Source organism: Pezoporus flaviventris, unplaced genomic scaffold, assembly GCF_033815535.1.
Source record: "Pezoporus flaviventris isolate CSIRO_AGI_PZ_B2104156 unplaced genomic scaffold, CSIRO_AGI_Pfla_v1 ptg000217l, whole genome shotgun sequence".
In the NCBI taxonomy this organism is placed as follows: Eukaryota; Metazoa; Chordata; class Aves; order Psittaciformes; family Psittacidae; genus Pezoporus; species Pezoporus flaviventris.
In genome coordinates, this window is record NW_026892765.1 from 1 (window position 1) to 19,493 (window position 19,493).

At 56.6% G+C, this 19,493-nt stretch overlaps 1 protein-coding gene across 1 annotated transcript in view; it reads left to right on the forward strand.

Annotated features, from left to right (window-relative positions):
* Positions 1–1,820: 1,820 nt before the first annotated feature.
* The window catches only part of LOC133262741 (E3 ubiquitin-protein ligase BRE1B-like), a 32,110-nt gene continuing 14,437 nt past the window's right edge, over positions 1,821–19,493 (forward strand). Inside the window, 9 exon segments of the mRNA XM_061442187.1 lie at positions 1,821–1,955; positions 2,642–2,788; positions 6,338–6,412; positions 6,610–6,729; positions 7,867–8,046; positions 11,616–11,751; positions 12,486–12,607; positions 13,930–14,477; positions 18,739–18,856. Of these exon segments, the coding sequence (XP_061298171.1) occupies positions 1,821–1,955; positions 2,642–2,788; positions 6,338–6,412; positions 6,610–6,729; positions 7,867–8,046; positions 11,616–11,751; positions 12,486–12,607; positions 13,930–14,477; positions 18,739–18,856 (1,581 nt within the window).

The window sequence follows — 19,493 nt, forward strand, 5'->3', positions numbered from 1 at the left end:
TGGGGAATGGGGGGTTATGGGATGGGAATGGGGGGTTATTATGGGGGGGGGAATGGGGGGGAATGGGGATATTATGGGATGGGGAATGGAGGGTTATTATGGGAATGGGGTGGGATTGGGGGGGGAATGGGGATATTATGGGATGGGAATGGGGGGTTATTATGGGATGGGAATGGGGGGGAATGGGGGGTTATGGGATGGGAATGGGGGGTTATTATGGGATGGGAATGGGGGGGAATGGGGGGTTATGGGATGGGAATGGGGGGTTATTATGGGATGGGAATGGGGGTTATTATGGGATGGGAATGGGGGGGGAATGGGGATATTATGGGATGGAAATGGGGGGTTATTATGGGATGGGAATGGGGGGGAATGGGATATTATGGGATGGGAATGGGGGGTTATTATGGGTTGGGAATGGGGGGGAATGGGGTGGGATTGGGGGGGAATGGGGATATTATGGGATGGAATTGGGGGGGAATGGGGTTATGGGGGGAATGGGGGGTTATGGGGTGGATTGGGGGGAATGGTTTATTGGGGAATGGGGTTTTGCGGTGGAAATGGGGTTATTATGGTTGGAATGGGAAGGAATGGGTTTATTATGGGGGAATGGGGTTATGTGGGGGAAATGGGGTTATTATGGGTTGGAGTGGGGGTGGAATGGGTGGGAATGGGGTTTTTATGGGGGGGAATGGGGAGGAATGGGGTTATTTTGGGGGGGGGATGTGGTTATGAGAGGGAATGGGGTGCCATAGGGTTCCCATAGGTGCCATTGGGATACCAGTAGGTGCTAATGGGTGCCATTGGGATACCACTGGGTGCCAGTGGGTGTCATTGGGATACATTTGGGTGCCATTGGGATCCCATTGGGTACCAGTGGGTGCCATTGGGGTACGTTTGGGTGCCATTGGGATACCTTTGGGTGCCAATGGATGCCATTGGGATACTATTGGGTGCCATTGGGATACCAGTGGGTGCCTTTGGGATACTTTTGGGTACCAATGGGTGTCATTGGGATACCATTGGGTACCAATGGCTGCCATTGGGATACCTTTGGGTGCCATTGGGATACCAATGGGTGCCAGTAGGTGCCATTGGGATACCATTGGGTGCCATTGGGATCCCATTGGATACCAGTGGGTGCCATTGGGGTACGTTTGGGTGCCATTGCTTACCAATGGGTGCCATTGGGATACCTTTGGGTGCCAATGGATGCCATTGGGATACTATTGGGTGCCATTGGGATACCAGTGGGTGCCTTTGGGATACTTTTGGGTACCGATGGGTGTCATTGGGATACCATTGGGTACCAATGGGTGCCATTGGGATACCAATGGGTGCCATTGGGATACCTTTGGATGCCATTGGGATACCATTGGGTACCAGTAGGTGCCATTGGGATACCATTGGGTGCCATTGGGATCCCATTGGGTACCAGTGGGTGCCATTGGGATACCTTTGGGTGCCATTGCGATCCCATTGGGTACCAATGGGTGTCATTGGGATACCTTTGGGTACCATTGGGTGCCATTGGGATCCCATTGGGTACCAATGGGTGCCATTGGGATACCGTTGGGTACCAATGGCTGCCATTGGGATACCAATGGGTGCCATTGGGATACCATTGGGTACCAATGGGTGTCATTGGGATACCTTTGGGTGCCATTGGGATCCCCTTAGGTACCAATGGGTGCCTTTGGGATACCTTTGGTGCCATTGGGGTACCATTGGGTGCCATTGGGATCCCATTGGGTACCAATGGGTGTCATTGGGATACCTTTGGGTACCATTGGGTGCCATTGGGATCCCATTGGGTACCAATGGGTGCTGCCCCCCCCCCAGCTGAACTGCCAGAGCCAGGCCGGGTGCTGCTGCGGGAGCTGCTGCGGGAGCACCGGAGGCTGCAGGACCTGACCCTGCAGCTGCAGGAGAAGCATCACCGGGAGTCCCTGGAGGTAATGGGGCTCAATGGGGCTCAATGGGGGGCAGTGGGGCTCAATGGGGGGCAGTGGGGCTCAATGGGGGGCAGTGGGGCTCAATGGGGGGCAGTGGGGAAAATGGGGTGATGGGGGCACTAAGTGTCCCTGTGGTATCCCCATGGTGTCCCTATGGGTATCCCCATGGTATCCCTATGAATATTCCTATGGGTATCCCTATGGGTATCCCCATGGTATCCCCATGGTATCCCCATGCTGTCCCCATGATATCCCTATGGGTATCCCCATGGGTATCCCCATGCTGTCCCCATGATATCCCTATGGGTATCCCCATGGGTATCCCTATGGGTATCCCTATGGGTATCCCTATGCTGTCCCCACGCTATCCCCATGGTATCCCTATGGGTATCCCCATGCTGTCCCCATGGTATCCCCATGATATCCCTATGGGTATCCCTATGGGTATCCCTATGAATATCCCTATGGGTATCCCTATGGGTATCCCCATGGTATCCCCATGCTGTCCCCATGATATCCCTATGGGTATCCCCATGCTGTCCCCATGATATCCCCATGGGTATCCCTATGGGTATCCCTATGGGTATCCCTATGGGTATCCCTATGGTATCCCCATGAATATCCCTATGGGTATCCCTATGGGTATCCCTATGGGTATCCCCATGCTATCCCCCTGCTGCCCCCAGCTGGCTGAGCTCCAGGACAAGGCCACGTCGGCCGAGACCAAGGTGTTGGAGATGGGGACGACGCTGGAGGGGCTGCAGTGGGACAGCGCCAAGCTGCGCAAGCGCGAGGGCCGCCTCGACCGCCGCCTGGCCGAGGCCCTGGAGCAGGTGAAGCCTGGCCCCATTGCGGCCCCATAGCAAGCGTCGGCTCCCCATGGCATCCGTTGCGGCCCCATAGCAAGCATTGCATCCCTATAGCATCCATTGCGTTGCCATAGCCACCGTTGCATCACCATAGCATCCGTTGTGTTACCATAGCAACCATTGCATCCCCATAGCAAGCATTGCATCCCCATAGCATCCATTGCGGCCCCATAGCATCCATTGCGGCCCCATAGCAAGCGTTGCATCCCTATAGCATCCATTGTGTTACCATAGCAACCATTGCATCCCCATAGCATCCATTGCATCCCCATAGCAAGCATTGCATCCCCATAGCATCCATTGCGGCCCCATAGCAAGCATTGCATCCCTATAGCATCCATTGTGTTACCATAGCAACCATTGCGTCCCCATAGCATCCATTTTGGCCCCATAGCAAGCGTTGCATCCCTATAGCATCCGTTGCGTTGCCATAGCCACCGTTGCATCACTGTAGCATCCGTTGTGTTACCATAGCAACCATTGCATCCCCATAGCATCCATTGCGGCCCCATCGCAAGCATTGCATCCCTATAGCATCCATTGTGTTACCATAGCAACCATTGCATCCCCATAGCATCCATTGCGGCCCCATAGCATCCATTGCGGCCCCATAGCAAGCATTGCATCCCTATAGCATCCGTTGCGTTGCCATAGCCACAGTTGCATCACCGTAGCATCCGTTGTGTTACCATAGCAACCATTGCATCCCCATAGCATCCATTGCGGCCCCATAGCAAGCATTGCATCCCTATAGCATCCATTGTGTTACCATAGCAACCATTGCATCACCATAGCAACCATTGCATCCCCATAGCATCCATTTCGGCCCCATAGCAAGCGTTGCATCCCTATAGCATCCGTTGCGTTGCCATAGCCACCGTTGCATCACTGTAGCATCCGTTGTGTTACCATAGCAACCATTGCATCCCCATAGCATCCATTGCGGCCCCAGAGCAAGCATTGCATCCCTATAGCATCCATTGTGTTACCATAGCAACCATTGCATCACCATAGCAACCATTGCATCCCCATAGCATCCATTGCGGCCCCATAGCAAGCATTGCATCCCTATAGCATCCGTTGCATTGCCATAGCCACAGTTGCATCACCGTAGCATCCATAGTGTTACCATAGCAACCATTGCATCCCCATAGCATCCATTGCGGCCCCATAGCAAGCATTGCATCCCTATAGCATCCATTGTGTTACCATAGCAACCATTGCGTCCCCATAGCATCCATTGCGGCCCCATAGCAAGCATTGCATCCCTATAGCATCCATTGCGTTGCCATAGCCACCGTTGCATCACCGTAGCATCCGTTGTGTTACCATAGCAACCATTGCATCACCATAGCATCCATTGCGGCCCCATAGCAAGCATTGCATCCCTATAGCATCCATTGTGTTACCATAGCAACCATTGCATCACCATAGCAACCATTGCATCCCCATAGCATCCATTGCGGCCCCATAGCAAGCGTTGCATCCCTATAGCATCCGTTGCGTTGCCATAGCCACCATTGCATCACCGTAGCATCTGTTGTGTTACCATAGCAACCATTGCATCCCCATAGCATCCATTGCGGCCCCATAGCAAGCATTGCATCCCTATAGCGTCCATTGTGTTACCATAGCAACCATTGCATCACCATAGCAACCATTGCATCCCCATAGCAAGCATTGCGTCCCCATAGCAAGCGTTGCATCCCTATAGCATCCGTTGCGTTGCCATAGCCACAGTTGCATCACCGTAGCATCCGTTGTGTTACCATAGCAACCATTGCATCCCCATAGCATCCATTGCATCCCCATAGCATCCATTGCGGCCCCATAGCAAGCACTGTATCCCTATAGCATCCATTGCGTTGCCATAGCCACCGTTGCATCACTGTAGCATCCATAGTGTTACCATAGCAACCATTGCATCACCATAGCAACCATTGCATCCCTATAGCATCCATTGCGTCACTATGGCCACCGTTGCATCACTGTAGCATCCGTTGTGTTACCATAGCAACCATTGCATCACCATAGCATCCATTGCGGCCCCATAGCAAGCATTGCATCCCTATAGCATCTGTTGCATCACTATAGCCACCATTGCATCCCCATAGCAACCATAGTGTTACCATAGCAACCATTGCATCACCATAGCAACCACTGCATCACCATAGCAACCACTGCATCACCATAGCAACCATTGCATAGCCATAGCAACCATTGTTTCCGCTTAGGAACCATTGTGTCCCCATAGCAACCGTTGTGTCCACACAGCAACTGCAGCATCCTCATAGCATCCATTGTGTTGCCATAGCAACCATTGCATCCATATAGCATCCATTGCGTCACCATAGCAACCATTGGGTCACCGTAACAACTACTGCATCCCCATAGCCTCCATTGCATCACCATAGCAACCACTATCCCGATAGCATCCATTGTGTCACCATAGCAACCGTTAAATCCCCATAGCATCTACTGCGTTACCATAGCAACTGTTGCGTTCCCCATAGCATCCATTGTGTTGCCATAGCAACCGTTGTGCCTGCATAACCACATAGCATCCAATGTATTGTCATAGCAACGTGTTCCCATAGCAACCATTGCGTCCCCATAGCATCCATTGAATCCCTGTAGCATCTATTGCGTCACCATAGCAACCATTGTGTCACTATAGCCTCCGTTTCGTTACCATAGCGACCATTGCATCAGCATCGAGTCCGTTGTGTTACCATAGCAACCGATTCATCACCATAGCAGCCATTGTGTTGCCATAGCACCCATTGCATCCCCATAGCATCCATTGCGTCCCCATAGCAACCATTGCATCCCCATAGCAACCATTGCGTCCCCATCGCAACCATTGCGTCCCCATAGCATCCATTGTGTTGCCATAGCAACTATTGCATCACCATAGCATCCATTGCGTCCCCATAATAACCATTGCGTCCCCATAGCATCCATTGTGTCGCCATAGCAACCATTGCGTCTCCATAGCAACCATTGCGTCCCCATAGCATCCATTGCGTCCCCATAGCAACCATGGCGTCGCCATAGCAACCATTGCATTCCCCATAGCATCCATTGCGGCCCCATAGCAACCATTGCGTCCCCATAGCATCCATTGCGTCCCCATAGCAACCATTGCGTCCCCATAGCATCCATTGCGTCCCCATAGCAACCATTGCGTCCCCATAGCATCCATTGCATCACCATAGCAACCATTGCGTCCCCATAGCATCCATTGCATTGCCATAGCAACCATTGCGTCCCCATAGCAACCATTGCGTCCCCATAGCATCCATTGCGTTGCCATAGCAACCATTGTGTTGCCCATTGCCCCATTGCTCCCCATTGCTCCCCATTGCCCCCCATTACCTCCATTGACCCCCATTGACCCCATTCCCCCCCATTGACCCCCATTGCTCCCCATTGAATCCCTTACCCCCATTACCCCATTCCCCTCATTAACCCCATTACCCCCATTGACCCCCATCTCCCCACTGTCCCCAGCTGACCTCCGGCTCCTACGGCTCTGCCAGCTCCGGAGGCTTCCAGGGGGGACAAATCACCCTCAGCATGCAAAAGGTATGGGGGGGGGGAATCTATGGGGCTGGGTGGGAGGGGGGCAACGGGGTGCAATGGGGGGCAATGGGTGTAATGGGGGGGCAATGGGGGGTAATGGGGGGCAATGGGGTGTTATGGGGGGCAATGGGTGTAATGGGGGGGTTATGGGGGGGCAATGGGGGTCAGTGCTATGGGGTGACCCCCTGGTTATGGGGCAGTTTGAGATGCTGAACGCGGAGCTGGAGGGGAACCAGGAGCTGGCCAACAGCCGCATGGCCGAGCTGGAGAAGCTGCAGCAGGAGCTGCAGCAGGCCGTGAGGGGGCACGAGCGCCTCAAGGTAATGGGGGTGATGGGGGTCAATGGGGTGATGGGGGTCAATGGGGTGATGGGGGTAATGGGGGTCAATGGGGGTAATGGGGGTGATGGGGTAATGGGGGTCAATGGGGTGATGGGGGTAATGGGGTGATGGGGGTGATGGGGGTAATGGGGTGATGGGGGTAATGGGGTGATGGGGGTGATGGGGGTCAATGGGGTAATGGGGGTGATGGGGGTAATGGGGTGATGGGTGTAATGGGGGTCAATGGGGTGATGGGGGTAATGGGGGTGATGGGGGCAATGGGGGTCAATGGGGTAATGGGGGTGATGGGGGTAATGGGGTGATGGGGGTAATGGGGTGATGGGGGTAATGGGGGTCAATGGGGTAATGGGGGTGATGGGGTAATGGGGGTCAATGGGGTAATGGGGGTCAATGGGGTGATGGGTTAATGGGGGTGATGGGGGTAATGGAGGTAATGGGGATAAAGGAGGTAATGGGGCAGATGTGTAACGTGATGCATAACACATGATCACGTGTGTAACACAAACACCTATGAACGTGCAACACGTATGAACATGCAACACGTATGAACACGCATCACCTTCGCACACCCGTAACACGTAGGAACGTGCAGGTGAAATGTAACGCGTTACATGTATGTAACATGTAATACATATGAACGCACATGTATGTAACACGTGAGGACACACATAACACATCTGTAACATGAACACACAACACATCGGTAAATCATATAACATGCATGTAAGCACGTGTGTAACATGTAATACGCAATGCATAACACATGAACACGCTTCACATGCGCACACCCGTAACACGTAGGAACGCGCAGGTAAAATGTAACGCGTTTCATGTATGTAACATGCAATACACGTATGCAACACGAGGATGCATGTAACGCACCTGTAACATACGCAACACGAACACACGTTAACGCATCGGTAACTCATGCGTACGAGCACGCGTGTAACGTGTAACACGACGCGTAACACCTGAACACGCGTGTAACACACACGTATGAACATGCAACACATATGAACACGCAACACCTATGACCACCCACGACCACGCACCCCGTACGCGTGTCCCACGCGTGTCCCACGCGTGTCCCACGCGTGTCCCACGCGTGTCCCGCAGGTGGCGCTGCGCTCGCTGCCCGAGGAGGCCGTCAAGGAGACGCTGGAGTACAAGGTGCTCCAGTCCCAGTTCTCGCTGCTCTACCACGAGAGCCTGCAGGTGAAGACCCAGCTGGACGAGGCCCGAGCCCTCCTCCTCACCACCAAGAACAGCCACCTCCGCCACATCGAGCACATGGAGGTGGGTCCCACTTGGGGGGCTGTTGAGGCCGTTGGGGGCCGTTGAGTCCATTGGGGGCCATTGAGTCTGTTGGGGGTCATTGAATCCATTGGGGGGCCGTTGAGTCCGTTGGGGGCCGTTGGGGACCATTGAGTCCATTGGGGTCCTCTTGGGGCCATTGGGGGCCATTGAGTCGGTTGGGGGGTTATTGAGTCCATTGGGGGGGCATTGAGTCCATTGGGGGCCATTGAGTCTGTTGGGGGTCGTTGAGTCCATTGGGGGGCCGTTGAGTCCGTTGGGGGCCGTTGAGTCTGTTGGGGGTCATTGAATCCATTGGGGGGCCGTTGAGTCCGTTGGGGGCCATTGGGGACCATTGAGTCCATTGGGGTCCTCTTGGGTCCATTGGGGGCCCTTTGTGTCCATTGAGTCCATTGGGGGCCATTGTGTCCATTGGGGGGGCATTGAGTCCGTTGGGGAGGCATTGAGTCTGTTGGGTGCCATTGAGTCCGTTGGGGGCCGTTGGGTCTGTTGAGGGTCATTGAATCCATTGGGGGGCCGTTGAGTCCGTTGGGGGCCATTGGGGACCATTGGGTCCATTGGGGTCCTCTTGGGGCCATTGGGGACCATTGAGTCCATTGGGGTCCTCTTGGGTCCATTGGGGGCCCTTTGTGTCCATTGAGTCCATTGGGGGCCATTGGGGGCCATTGAGTCGGTTGGGGGGTTATTGAGTCCACTGGGGGGGCATTGAGTCCATTGGGGGCCATTGAGTCTGTTGGGGGTCGTTGAGTCCATTGGGGGGCCGTTGAGTCCGTTGGGGGCCATTGAGTCTGTTGGGGGTCATTGAATCCATTGGGGGGCCATTGAGTCCGTTGGGGGCCGTTGGGGACCGTTGAGTCCATTGGGGTCCTCTTGGGTCCATTGGGGGCCCTTTGTGTCCATTGAGTCCATTGGGGGCCATTGTGTCCATTGGGGGGGCATTGAGTCCGTTGGGGAGGCATTGAGTCTGTTGGGTGCCATTGAGTCCGTTGGGGGCCGTTGGGTCTGTTGAGGGTCGTTGAGCCCATTGGGGGGCATTGAGTCCATTGGGGGGCCGTTGAGTCCGTTGGGGGCCATTGGGGACCATTGAGTCCATTGGGGTCCTCTTGGGTCCATTGGGGGCCCTTTGTGTCCATTGAGTCCATTGGGGGCCATTGTGTCCATTGGGGGGGCATTGAGTCCGTTGGGGAGGCATTGAGTCTGTTGGGTGCCATTGAGTCCATTGGGGGCCGTTGGGTCTGTTGAGGGTCGTTGAGTCCGTTGGGGGGCATTGAGTCCATTGGGGGGCCGTTGAGTCCGTTGGGGGCCATTGGGGGCCGTTGAGTCCATTGGGGTCCTCTTGGGTCCATTGGGGGCCCTTTGTGTCCATTGAGTCCATTGGGGACCATTGAGTCCATTGGGGACCATTGGGGGCCATTGAGTCGGTTGGGGGGTTGTTGAGTCCATTGGGGGGGCATTGAGTCCATTGGGGGCCATTGAGTCTGTTGGGGGTCGTTGAGTCCATTGGGGGGCCGTTGAGTCCGTTGGGGGCCGTTGGGTCTGTTGAGGGTCGTTGAGTCCGTTGGGGGGCCATTGAGTCCGTTGGGGGCCATTGGGGACCATTGAGTCCATTGGGGTCCTCTTGGGTCCATTGGGGGCCCTTTGTGTCCATTGAGTCCATTGGGGGCCATTGGGGACCATTGAGTCCATTGGGGACCATTGGGGGCCATTGAGTCGGTTGGGGGGTTATTGAGTCCATTGGGGGGGCATTGAGTCCATTGGGGGCCATTGAGTCTGTTGGGGGTCGTTGAGTCCATTGGGGGGGCGTTGAGTCCGTTGGGGGCCATTGGGGGCCGTTGAGTCCATTGGGGTCCTCTTGGGTCCATTGGGGGCCCTTTGTGTCCATTGAGTCCATTGGGGGCCATTGTGTCCATTGGGGGGGCATTGAGTCCGTTGGGGAGGCATTGAGTCTGTTGGGTGCCATTGAGTCCGTTGGGGGCCGTTGGGTCTGTTGAGGGTCGTTGAGTCCATTGGGGGGCATTGAGTCCATTGGGGGGGCGTTGAGTCCGTTGGGGGCCATTGGGGGCCGTTGAGTCCATTGGGGTCCTCTTGGGTCCATTGGGGGCCCTTTGTGTCCATTGAGTCCATTGGGGACCATTGAGTCCATTGGGGACCATTGGGGGCCATTGAGTCGGTTGGGGGGTTGTTGAGTCCATTGGGGGGGCATTGAGTCCATTGGGGGCCATTGAGTCTGCTGGGGGTCGGTGAGTCCACTGGGGGGGCATTGAGTCTGTTGGGGGCCATTGAGTCCATTGGGGGCCATTTGTGCCATTGGGTGCCCATTGATGCCCATTGAGTCGATTGATGCCCATTGGGTGCCCATTGATGCCCATTGAGTCGATTGATGCCCATTGGGTGCCCATTGATGCCCATTGAGTCGATTGGTGCCCATTGGGTGCCCATTGATACCCATTGAGTCGATTGGTGCCCAATGGGTTCCCATTGGTGCCCATTGAGTCGATTGGTGCCCATTGGGTCCCATTGGTGCCCATTGAGTCGATTGGTGCCCATTGGGTGCCATTGGTGCCCATTGAGTCGATTGGTGCCCATTGGGTGCCATTGGTGCCCAATGGGTGCCATTGGTGCCCATTGAGTCGATTGGTGCCCATTGGGTGCCCATTGATGCCCATTGAGTCGATTGGTGCCCATTGGGTGCCCATTGAGTCGATTGGTGCCCATTGGGTGCCCATTGAGTCGATTGGTGCCCATTGGGTGCCCATTGATGCCCATTGAGTCGATTGGTGCCCATTGAGTCGATTGGTGCCCAGTGGGTGTCCATTGATGCCCATTGAGTCGATTGATGCCCATTGGGTGCCATTGGTGCCCATTGGGTGCCCATTGATGCCCATTGAGTCTATTGGTGCCCATTGAGTTGATTGGTTCCCATTGGGTGCCCACTGATGCCCATTGAGTCGATTGGTGCCCATTGGGTCCATTTGAGTCCATTGGGTGCCCATTGAGTTCCCATTGAGTCGATTGGTGCCCATTGGGTGCCCATTGATGCCCATTGCTGCCCGTTGAGTCGATTGGTGCCCATTGGGTCCATTGAGTCTATTGGGTGCCTATTGGTGCCCATTGAGTCTATTGGTGCCCATTGAGTCGATTGGTGCCCATTGGGTGCCATTGGTGCCCATTGGGTGCCCATTGATGCCCATGGAGTCGATTGGTGCCCATTGGGTGCCATTGGTGCCCATTGGGTGCCCATTGATGCCCATTGAGTCGATTGGTGCCCATTGGGTCTATTGAGTCCATTGGGTGCCCATTGGGGTCCCATTGAGTCGATTGGTGCCCATTGAGTTCCCATTGAGTCGATCGGTGCCCATTGGGTGCCCATTGAGTCAATCGGTGCCCATTGAGTCCATTGGGTGCCCATTGGGTGCCCATTGAGTCGATCGGTGCCCATTGAGTCCATTGGGTGCCGTTGATACCCATTGGGTGCCCATTGGGGGGGTGGGTGTCCCCCCCCATATCTCACATCGATGTGTGTGTCCCCCCACCCCAACCCCGTGCCCCAGAGCGACGAGCTGGGGGTGCAGAAGCGCCTGCGCACCGAGGTCATCCAGTTGGAGGACACCCTGGCCCAGGTGCGCAAGGAGTACGAGATGCTGCGCATCGAGTTCGAGCAGAACCTGGCCGCCAACGAGCAGGCTGGTGAGCGACCCACATCCCGACCCATAGGGAGACCCATAGGGACCCATGGAGACTCATTGGGAGCCGTAGGGGTTCATTGAGAGCCATAGGGACTCAGCACGTAGACCCCATTGAGAGCCATAGGGGCCCATAGAGGGCCATAGGGCCCCATTGAGAGCCATAGAGACCCGTTGAGACCCATAGGGATCCATAGGGGCCAATTGAGACCGTAGAGACCCATTGAGACCATAGGGACCCATTGAGACCATAGGGACCCATTGAGACCATAGGGACCCATTGAGACCCATAGGGATCCATTGAGACCATAGAGACCCATTGAGAGCCATAGGGACACATACGGACTCCTGAGAGGCATAGGGACCCACTGAGACTATAGAAACTATAGGGACCCATAGAGACCATAGAGACCCATTGAGACCCATAGAGACCCATTGACAGCCATAGAGACCCATAGTGACCATAGAGACCTATTGAGAACCATAGACACCATAGAGCATCAGAGAGACCATAGAGACACATGAGGACCCATTGAGCGCCATAGTGACCCATAGAGACCCATAGAAACCATAAAACTCATTGAAACCATAGAGACCCATAGCAACCTATAGGGAATATAGCAACCCATGGTGACCATAGAGACTTATAGAGTCCCTTAAAGAGCCATAGAGACCCCATAGAGCCCCATAGGGACCCATAGAGCCCCCCCATAACCCCGCTGTCCCTGTCCCCCCCAGGCCCCATCAACAGGGAGATGCGCCACCTCATCAGCAGCCTCCAGAACCACAACCACCAGCTCAAGGGCGACGTCCAGCGCTACAAGAGGAAGCTGCGGGAGGTGCAGGCCGAGATCAACAAGGTGGGAGGAGCTTCGGGGTGGCGTTGCCCCTTTAAGGGCATGGGTGACGTTGCCCCTTTAAGGGCATGGGTGGTGTTGCCTCTTTAAGAGAATGGGTGGCGTTGCCCCTTTAAGGGCATGGGTGGTGTTGCCTCTTTAAGAGAATGGGTGGCCTTGCCCCTTTAAGGGCATGGGTGGCGTTGCCCCTTTAAGAGAATGGGTGGTGTTGCCCCTTTAAGGGCATGGGTGGTGTTGCCCCTTTAAGAGAATGGGTGGCATTGCCCCTTTAATAGAATGGGTGGCATTGCCCCTTTAAGAGTGGGTGGCATTGCCCCTTTAACAGAATGGATGGTGTTCCCCTTTAAGGTAATGGGTGGTGGTGCCCTTATAAGGCAATGGGAGGCACCCTTTTAAGGGAACGGGTGGCGTTGCCCCTTTAAGGGCAGGGGTGGGTTGCCCCTTTAAGGGATTGGGTGGTGATGTCCCTTTAAGGGAATGGGTGCTGTTGCCCCTTTAAGAGCATGAGTGGTGTTGCCCCTTTAAGGGAATGGGTGGGGTTGCCCCGTCAAGGCAATATGTGGGATTGCCCCTTTAAGGGAATGAACGGCATTGCCCCTTTAAGGCAATGGGTGGAATTGCCCCTTTAAGGCAATAGGTGGCCTTACCCCTTTAAGAGCATGGATGGCATGGCCCGTTTAAGGGACTGAGAGTGGGTACACGGGTGGGGACCACCACTAGCAGTGTGTGACCCCTTTAAGGAGCTGAGGTATGGTGGCTCCCATCCACCAGGATGTATAGCCCCTTTAAGGGAAAGCACTGGGACACCTGTGGGGCCCACCTATAGCAGCATGCAGCCCTTTTAAGGGGGCTATGCATATGCTGTAATGCAGTGGGTGTACCAGTGGGGCCCACCAGTAGCAGTGTGTTGCCCCTTTAAGGGGGCAATGGGTATACTACAAGGTTATGGGTGTAGTGGTGGGTCCCACCCATAAAGATGCATAGCCCTTTTAAGGGGGGGGTGCATGTGGGTTCCACCCACAAAGGGGTGTAGCCCCTTTAAGAGGTGGGGGTAAGCTAAGGGAGGGCTGGCCAGCATTGGTGAATGGGCGGGGCCTGCCCTCCTCTGATTGGCTGTTGCCCTTTTAAGGGGGGTGAGGCAGTCCCCTCTCCCCACCAATGGGTTTGCCTGGCCTTAAAAGGGCAATGGGCGCGAACGAGTCCTGTGGGCCCACAGAGCGATCCTTAAAAGGGCCTCGTTGTGGGCGGGGCTAAAAGGGGGTGTGGTCCCGTCTCTTAAAGGGGCAACGCCATCATTGACCCCACCCCCCCCCTTTCTCCTTTAGCTCCGCCTCCAGGCCACCGGCGCCCCTCCCCCTTCCCCCATCGCCCCTCCCCCTCCTCCCCCACCCACCCCTCCCCCCACCCCCACCCCCCCCACCCCTTCTTCCCAGGACGAGCCACCCCCCACCTCCGCCCCTCCCCCCCCCTCGGGGGCTGCTGCCCCCGCCCCTCCCCCCCCTCCGGGCCCCGCCCCTTTGAAGGAGGAGGACGGAGGGGGCGTGGCCCCGGAGCCCAAGCGGGAGGAGGCGGCCCCGCCCCCTCGGCGGGGTGGGGGGGAGGAGGAGGAGCTTCCGAGCCCCGCCCCCGCCACCCCTCCCCCACCCCGCACCAAGGAACCCCCCCTGCCCCCTCCCCCCCCCGTTCCCATCCTCCCCGGGCCCCTCCCCCCTCCCCCCTCCTCCTCCCAATCCCGGCCCGGAGCTTCCCGGGAGCGGCCGAGGGCCAAGGGGGGAGGGGGAGGGGCGGGGGGAGGGGGAGGCCCCGCCCCCACCCCCGAGGAGGCCAAGAAGAAGGATTCGGAGCTGCTCAAGCAACTGCGGGGGGAGCTCAAGTGAGGATGGGGGGGGCTATGGGGTGGCTATGGGGTGTCTATGGGGCGCTATGGGGTGTCTATGGGGGGCTATGGGGTGTCTATGGGGAGCTATGGGGTGTCTATGGGGGGCTATGGGGTGTCTATGGGGGGCTATGGGGTGTCTATGGGGAGCTATGGGGTGTCTATGGGGGGCTATGGGGTGTCTATGGGGGGCTATGGGGTGTCTATGGGGGGCTATGGGGTGTCTATGAGGGGTATGGGGTGTCTGTGGGGGGCTATGGGGTGTCTATGGGGGGCTATGGGGTGTCTATGGGGGGCTTTGGGGTGTCTATGGGGGGCTATGGGGTGTCTATGGGGGGCTATGGGGCTCTATGGGGGGTTTATGGGGTGCTATGGGGGGCTATGGGGTGTCTATGGGGAGCTATGGGGTGTCTATGGGGGGCTATGGGGTGTCTATGAGGGGCTATGGGGTGTCTATGAGGGGCTATGGGGTGTCTATGGGGGAATATGGGGTGTCTATGGGGGGCTATGGGGTGTCTATGGGGGGCTATGGGGGGCTTTGGGGTGTCTATGGGGGGCTATGGGGGGGCTATGGGGAGCTATGGGGTGTCTATGGGGGGCTATGGGGTGTCTATGAGGGGTATGGGGTGTCTATGGGGTGTCTATGGGGGGCTATGGGGTGTCTATGAGGGGTATGGGGTGTCTATGAGGGGTATGGGGTGTCTATGGGGGGCTATGGGGTGTCTATGGGGGGCTATGGGGTGTCTATGGGGGGCTATGGGGTGTCTATGAGGGGTATGGGGTGTCTATGGGGGGCTATGGGGTGTCTATGGGGGGCTATGGGGTGTCTATGGGGAGCTATGGGGTGTCTATGGGGGGCTATGGGGTGTCTATGGGGGGCTATGGGGTGTCTATGAGGGGTATGGGGTGTCTGTGGGGGGCTATGGGGTGTCTATGGGGGGCTATGGGGTGTCTATGGGGGGCTTTGGGGTGTCTATGGGGGGCTATGGGGTGTCTATGGGGAGCTATGGGGTGTCTATGAGGGCTATGGGGTGTCTATGGGGGGCTATGGGGTGTCTATGGGGGGCTATGGGGTGTCTATGAGGGGCTATGGGGTGTCTATGGGGGAATATGGGGTGTCTATGGGGGGCTACGGGGTGTCTATGGGGGGCTATGGGGGGGCTATGGGGGGCTTTGGGGTGTCTATGGGGAGCTATGGGGTGTCTATGGGGGGCTATGGGGTGTCTATGGGGGGCTATGGGGTGTCTATGGGGGGCTATGGGGTGTCTATGAGGGGTATGGGGTGTCTGTGGGGGGCTATGGGGTGTCTATGGGGGGCTATGGGGTGTCTATGGGGGGCTTTGGGGTGTCTATGGGGGGCTATGGGGTGTCTATGGGGGGCTATAGGGTGTCTATGGGGGGCTATGGGGTGTCTATGGGGGGCTATGGGGGGGCTATGGGGCACTATGGGGGCTCTATGGGGTGTCTATGGGGGGCTATGGGGTGTCTATGGGGGGCTATGGGGTGTCTATGGGGGGCTTTGGGGTGTCTATGAGGGGTATGGGGTGTCTATGGGGGGCTATGGGGTGTCTATGGGGGGCTATGGGGTGTCTATGGGGGGCTTTGGGGTGTCTATGGGGGGCTATGGGGTGTCTATGGGGGGCTATGGGGTGTCTATGAGGGGTATGGGGTGTCTGTGGGGGGCTATGGGGTGTCTATGGGGGGCTGTGGGGTGTCTATGGGGAGCTATGGGGTGTCTATGGGGGGCTATGGGGTGTCTATGGGGGGCTATGGGGTGTCTATGAGGGGTATGGGGTGTCTATGGGGGGCTATGGGGTGTCTATGAGGGGCTATGGGGTGTCTATGGGGGGCTATGGGGTGTCTATGGGGGGCTATGGGGTGTCTATGGGGGGCTATAGGGTGTCTATGGGGGGCTATGGGGTGTCTATGGGGGGCTATGGGGGGGCTATGGGGCACTATGGGGGCTCTATGGGGTGTCTATGGGGGGCTATGGGGTGTCTATGGGGGGCTTTGGGGTGTCTATGGGGGGCTATGGGGTGTCTATGGGGGGCTATGGGGTGTCTATGAGGGGCTATGGGGTGTCTATGGGGGAATATGGGGTGTCTATGGGGGGCTATGGGGTGTCTATGGGGGGCTATGGGGAGCTATGGGGTGTCTATGGGGGGCTATGGGGTGTCTATGGGGGGCTATGGGGTGTCTATGGGGGGCTTTGGGGTGTCTATGGGGGGCTATGGGGTGTCTATGGGGGGCTATGGGGTGTCTATGGGGGGCTTTGGGGTGTCTATGGGGGGCTATGGGGTGTCTATGGGGGGCTATGGGGTGTCTGTGAGGGGCTATGGGGTGTCTATGGGGGGCTATGGGGTGTCTATGGGGGGCTTTGGGGTGTCTATGGGGGGCTATGGGGGGGCTATGGGGCACTATGGGGGTCTATGGGGTGTCTATGGGGGGCTATGGGGTGTCTATGGGGGGCTTTGGGGTGTCTAGGGGGGGCTATGGGGGGGCTATGGGGCACTATGTGGGGCTGTGGGAGTCTATGGGGTGCTATGGGGGGGCTATGGGGATCTATGGGGTGTCTATGGGGGGCTATGGGGGGGCTATGGGGGGTTTATGGGGTGCTATGAGGGGGCTATGGGGTGCTATGGGGGGGCTATGGGGGTTTATGGGGTGGGTGTGGGGGGGTATGCCGGGTTTATGGGGTGTCTATGGGGGGCTATGGGGCACTATGGGGGTGTATGGGGTGTCTATGGGGGGCTATGGGGATCTATGGGGTGTCTATGGGGGGCTATTGGGGGTTTATGGGGTGCTATGGGGGGGCTATGGGGTGCTTTGGGGGGGCTATGGGGGTTTATGGGGTGGCTATGGGGGGCTATGGGGGGGTATGCCGGGTTTATGGGGTGCTATGGGGGCTATGGGGTGTCTGTGGGGGGCTATGGGGGGCTATGGGGTGTCTATGGGGGGCTATGGGGGTCTATGGGGTGTCTGTGGAGGGGCTATGGGGGTCTATGTGGGTTCTGTGGGGTGTCTGTGGGGGTCTATGGGGCGTTATGGGGTATCTGTGGGGGTCTGTGGGTGTCTCTGAGGTGTCTATGGGGGACTGTGGGGTGTCTATGGGGGTCTCTGGGGTGTCTATGGGGTGCTATGGGTGTCTGGGATGGCTATGGGGGGTCTGTGTGGGGTCTGTGGGGTGTCTGTGGGGGTTTATGGGGCGTTATGGGGTATCTATGAGTGTCTATGGGGGGCTATGGGGGTCTATGGGGTGTCTATAGGGTGATTGGGGTGTCTATAGGGTGATTTGGGTGTCTGGGAGGGCTATGGGGGGTCTATGGGGTGTCTGGGGGGTGTCTGGGGGGGTCTATGGGGCGCTGTGGGTTATCTATGGCTGTCTATGGGATGGCTATGGGGGGCTATTGGGGTCTGTGGGCAGGCTATGGGGTATATATGGGGTAGCTATGGGGGTCTATGGGTGTCTATGAGGGGCTATTGGGGTCTGTGGGAGGGCTATGGGGTAGCTATGGGGTAGCTATGGGGGTCTATGGGTGGCTATGGGATGGCTATGGGGGGCTATTGGGGTCTTTGGAGGGTCTGTGGGAGTGCTATGGGGTATCTATGGTGCTTGGGGGGGGGCTATGGGTGTCTCTGGCGCACTATGGGGTATCTATGGGGGTCTATGGGGCTCTATGGGGTCTCTATGAGTCTCTGGGGGTTCTATGGAGTCTCTGTGGGTCTCTATTGGGTGTCTGTGCGTCTCTATGGGGTGTCTGTGGGGTCTCTGTGTGTCTCTATGGGGTGTTTATGGAGTCTCTATGGGTCTCTATGGGTCTCTATGAGGTCTCTATGGGTCTCTGTGTGTCCCTGTGGGGTCTCTATGGGTCTCTGTGGGGTCTCTATTGGTCTCTATGGGTCTCTATGGGTTTCTATGGGTCTCTATGGGTCTCTATTGGGTGTCTATGCGTCTCTAAGGGGTCTCTGTGGGGTCTCTGTGTGCCTCTATGGGGTGTTTATGGAGTCTCTGTGGGGTCTCTATGGGTCTCTATGTGGTCTCCATGGTTCTCTGTGGGGTCTGTATGGGTCCCTATGGGGTTTCTGTGGGTCTCTATGGGTCCCTATGGGTCTCCATGGGGTCTCCATGGATCTCTATGGGTCTCTATGGCTCTCTGTGGGTGTCTATGGGTGTCTATGGGGTCTCTATGGGTCCCTATGGTTCTCTATGGGTCCCTATGGGTCTCCATGGGTCTCCGTGGGTCTCTATGGGGCGCAGGAAGGCGCAGGAGAGCCAGAAGGAGATGAAGCTGCTCCTGGACATGTACAAGTCAGCGCCCAAGGAGCAGAGGGACAAAGTGCAGCTGATGGCGGCCGAGAGGAAGAGCAAGGCCGAGGTGGGGGCCCGACACGCGTGAACACGCGTGTGCGCACGCTAAGCACATGTTAACACACGCTAAGCACTCGGGAACACGTGTGACTCCCCGTGGGCGTGCCTTAAATCCGCGTGAACAGGCGTTGTGTTGACACGCGCAACCGCGTGTCCACCCGTGTTAAGGCGTGTTAATACATGTTAACGCGTGTTAACGTGCGCTAAAACGCTTTAATCTGTGGTAACGCGTGTTAGGCACGCTAACATGTTCCATGCGCTAGCATATGTTAACACGCGCTAGCACACGTTAACACACGCGAGCACACGTTAGCACACGTTAACACACACGAGCACATGTTAACATACGCTAGCACATGTTAACACACGCTAGCACATGTTAACTAGCTAGCGCATGTTAACACATGCTAGGACATGTTAACACGCTAGCACACATTAGCACGCTAGCACATGTTAACACACGCATATGTTAACGCGCTAGCACATGTTAACGCACGCTAGCACATGTTAACGCATGGTAGCACATGTTAACACACACTAGCACTTGTTAACACACACATGCTAACATGCTTTAATACATGCTAACGCATAAATACATGCCAACACATGAATACGTGCCAACGCATTAATACATGCTAACACAT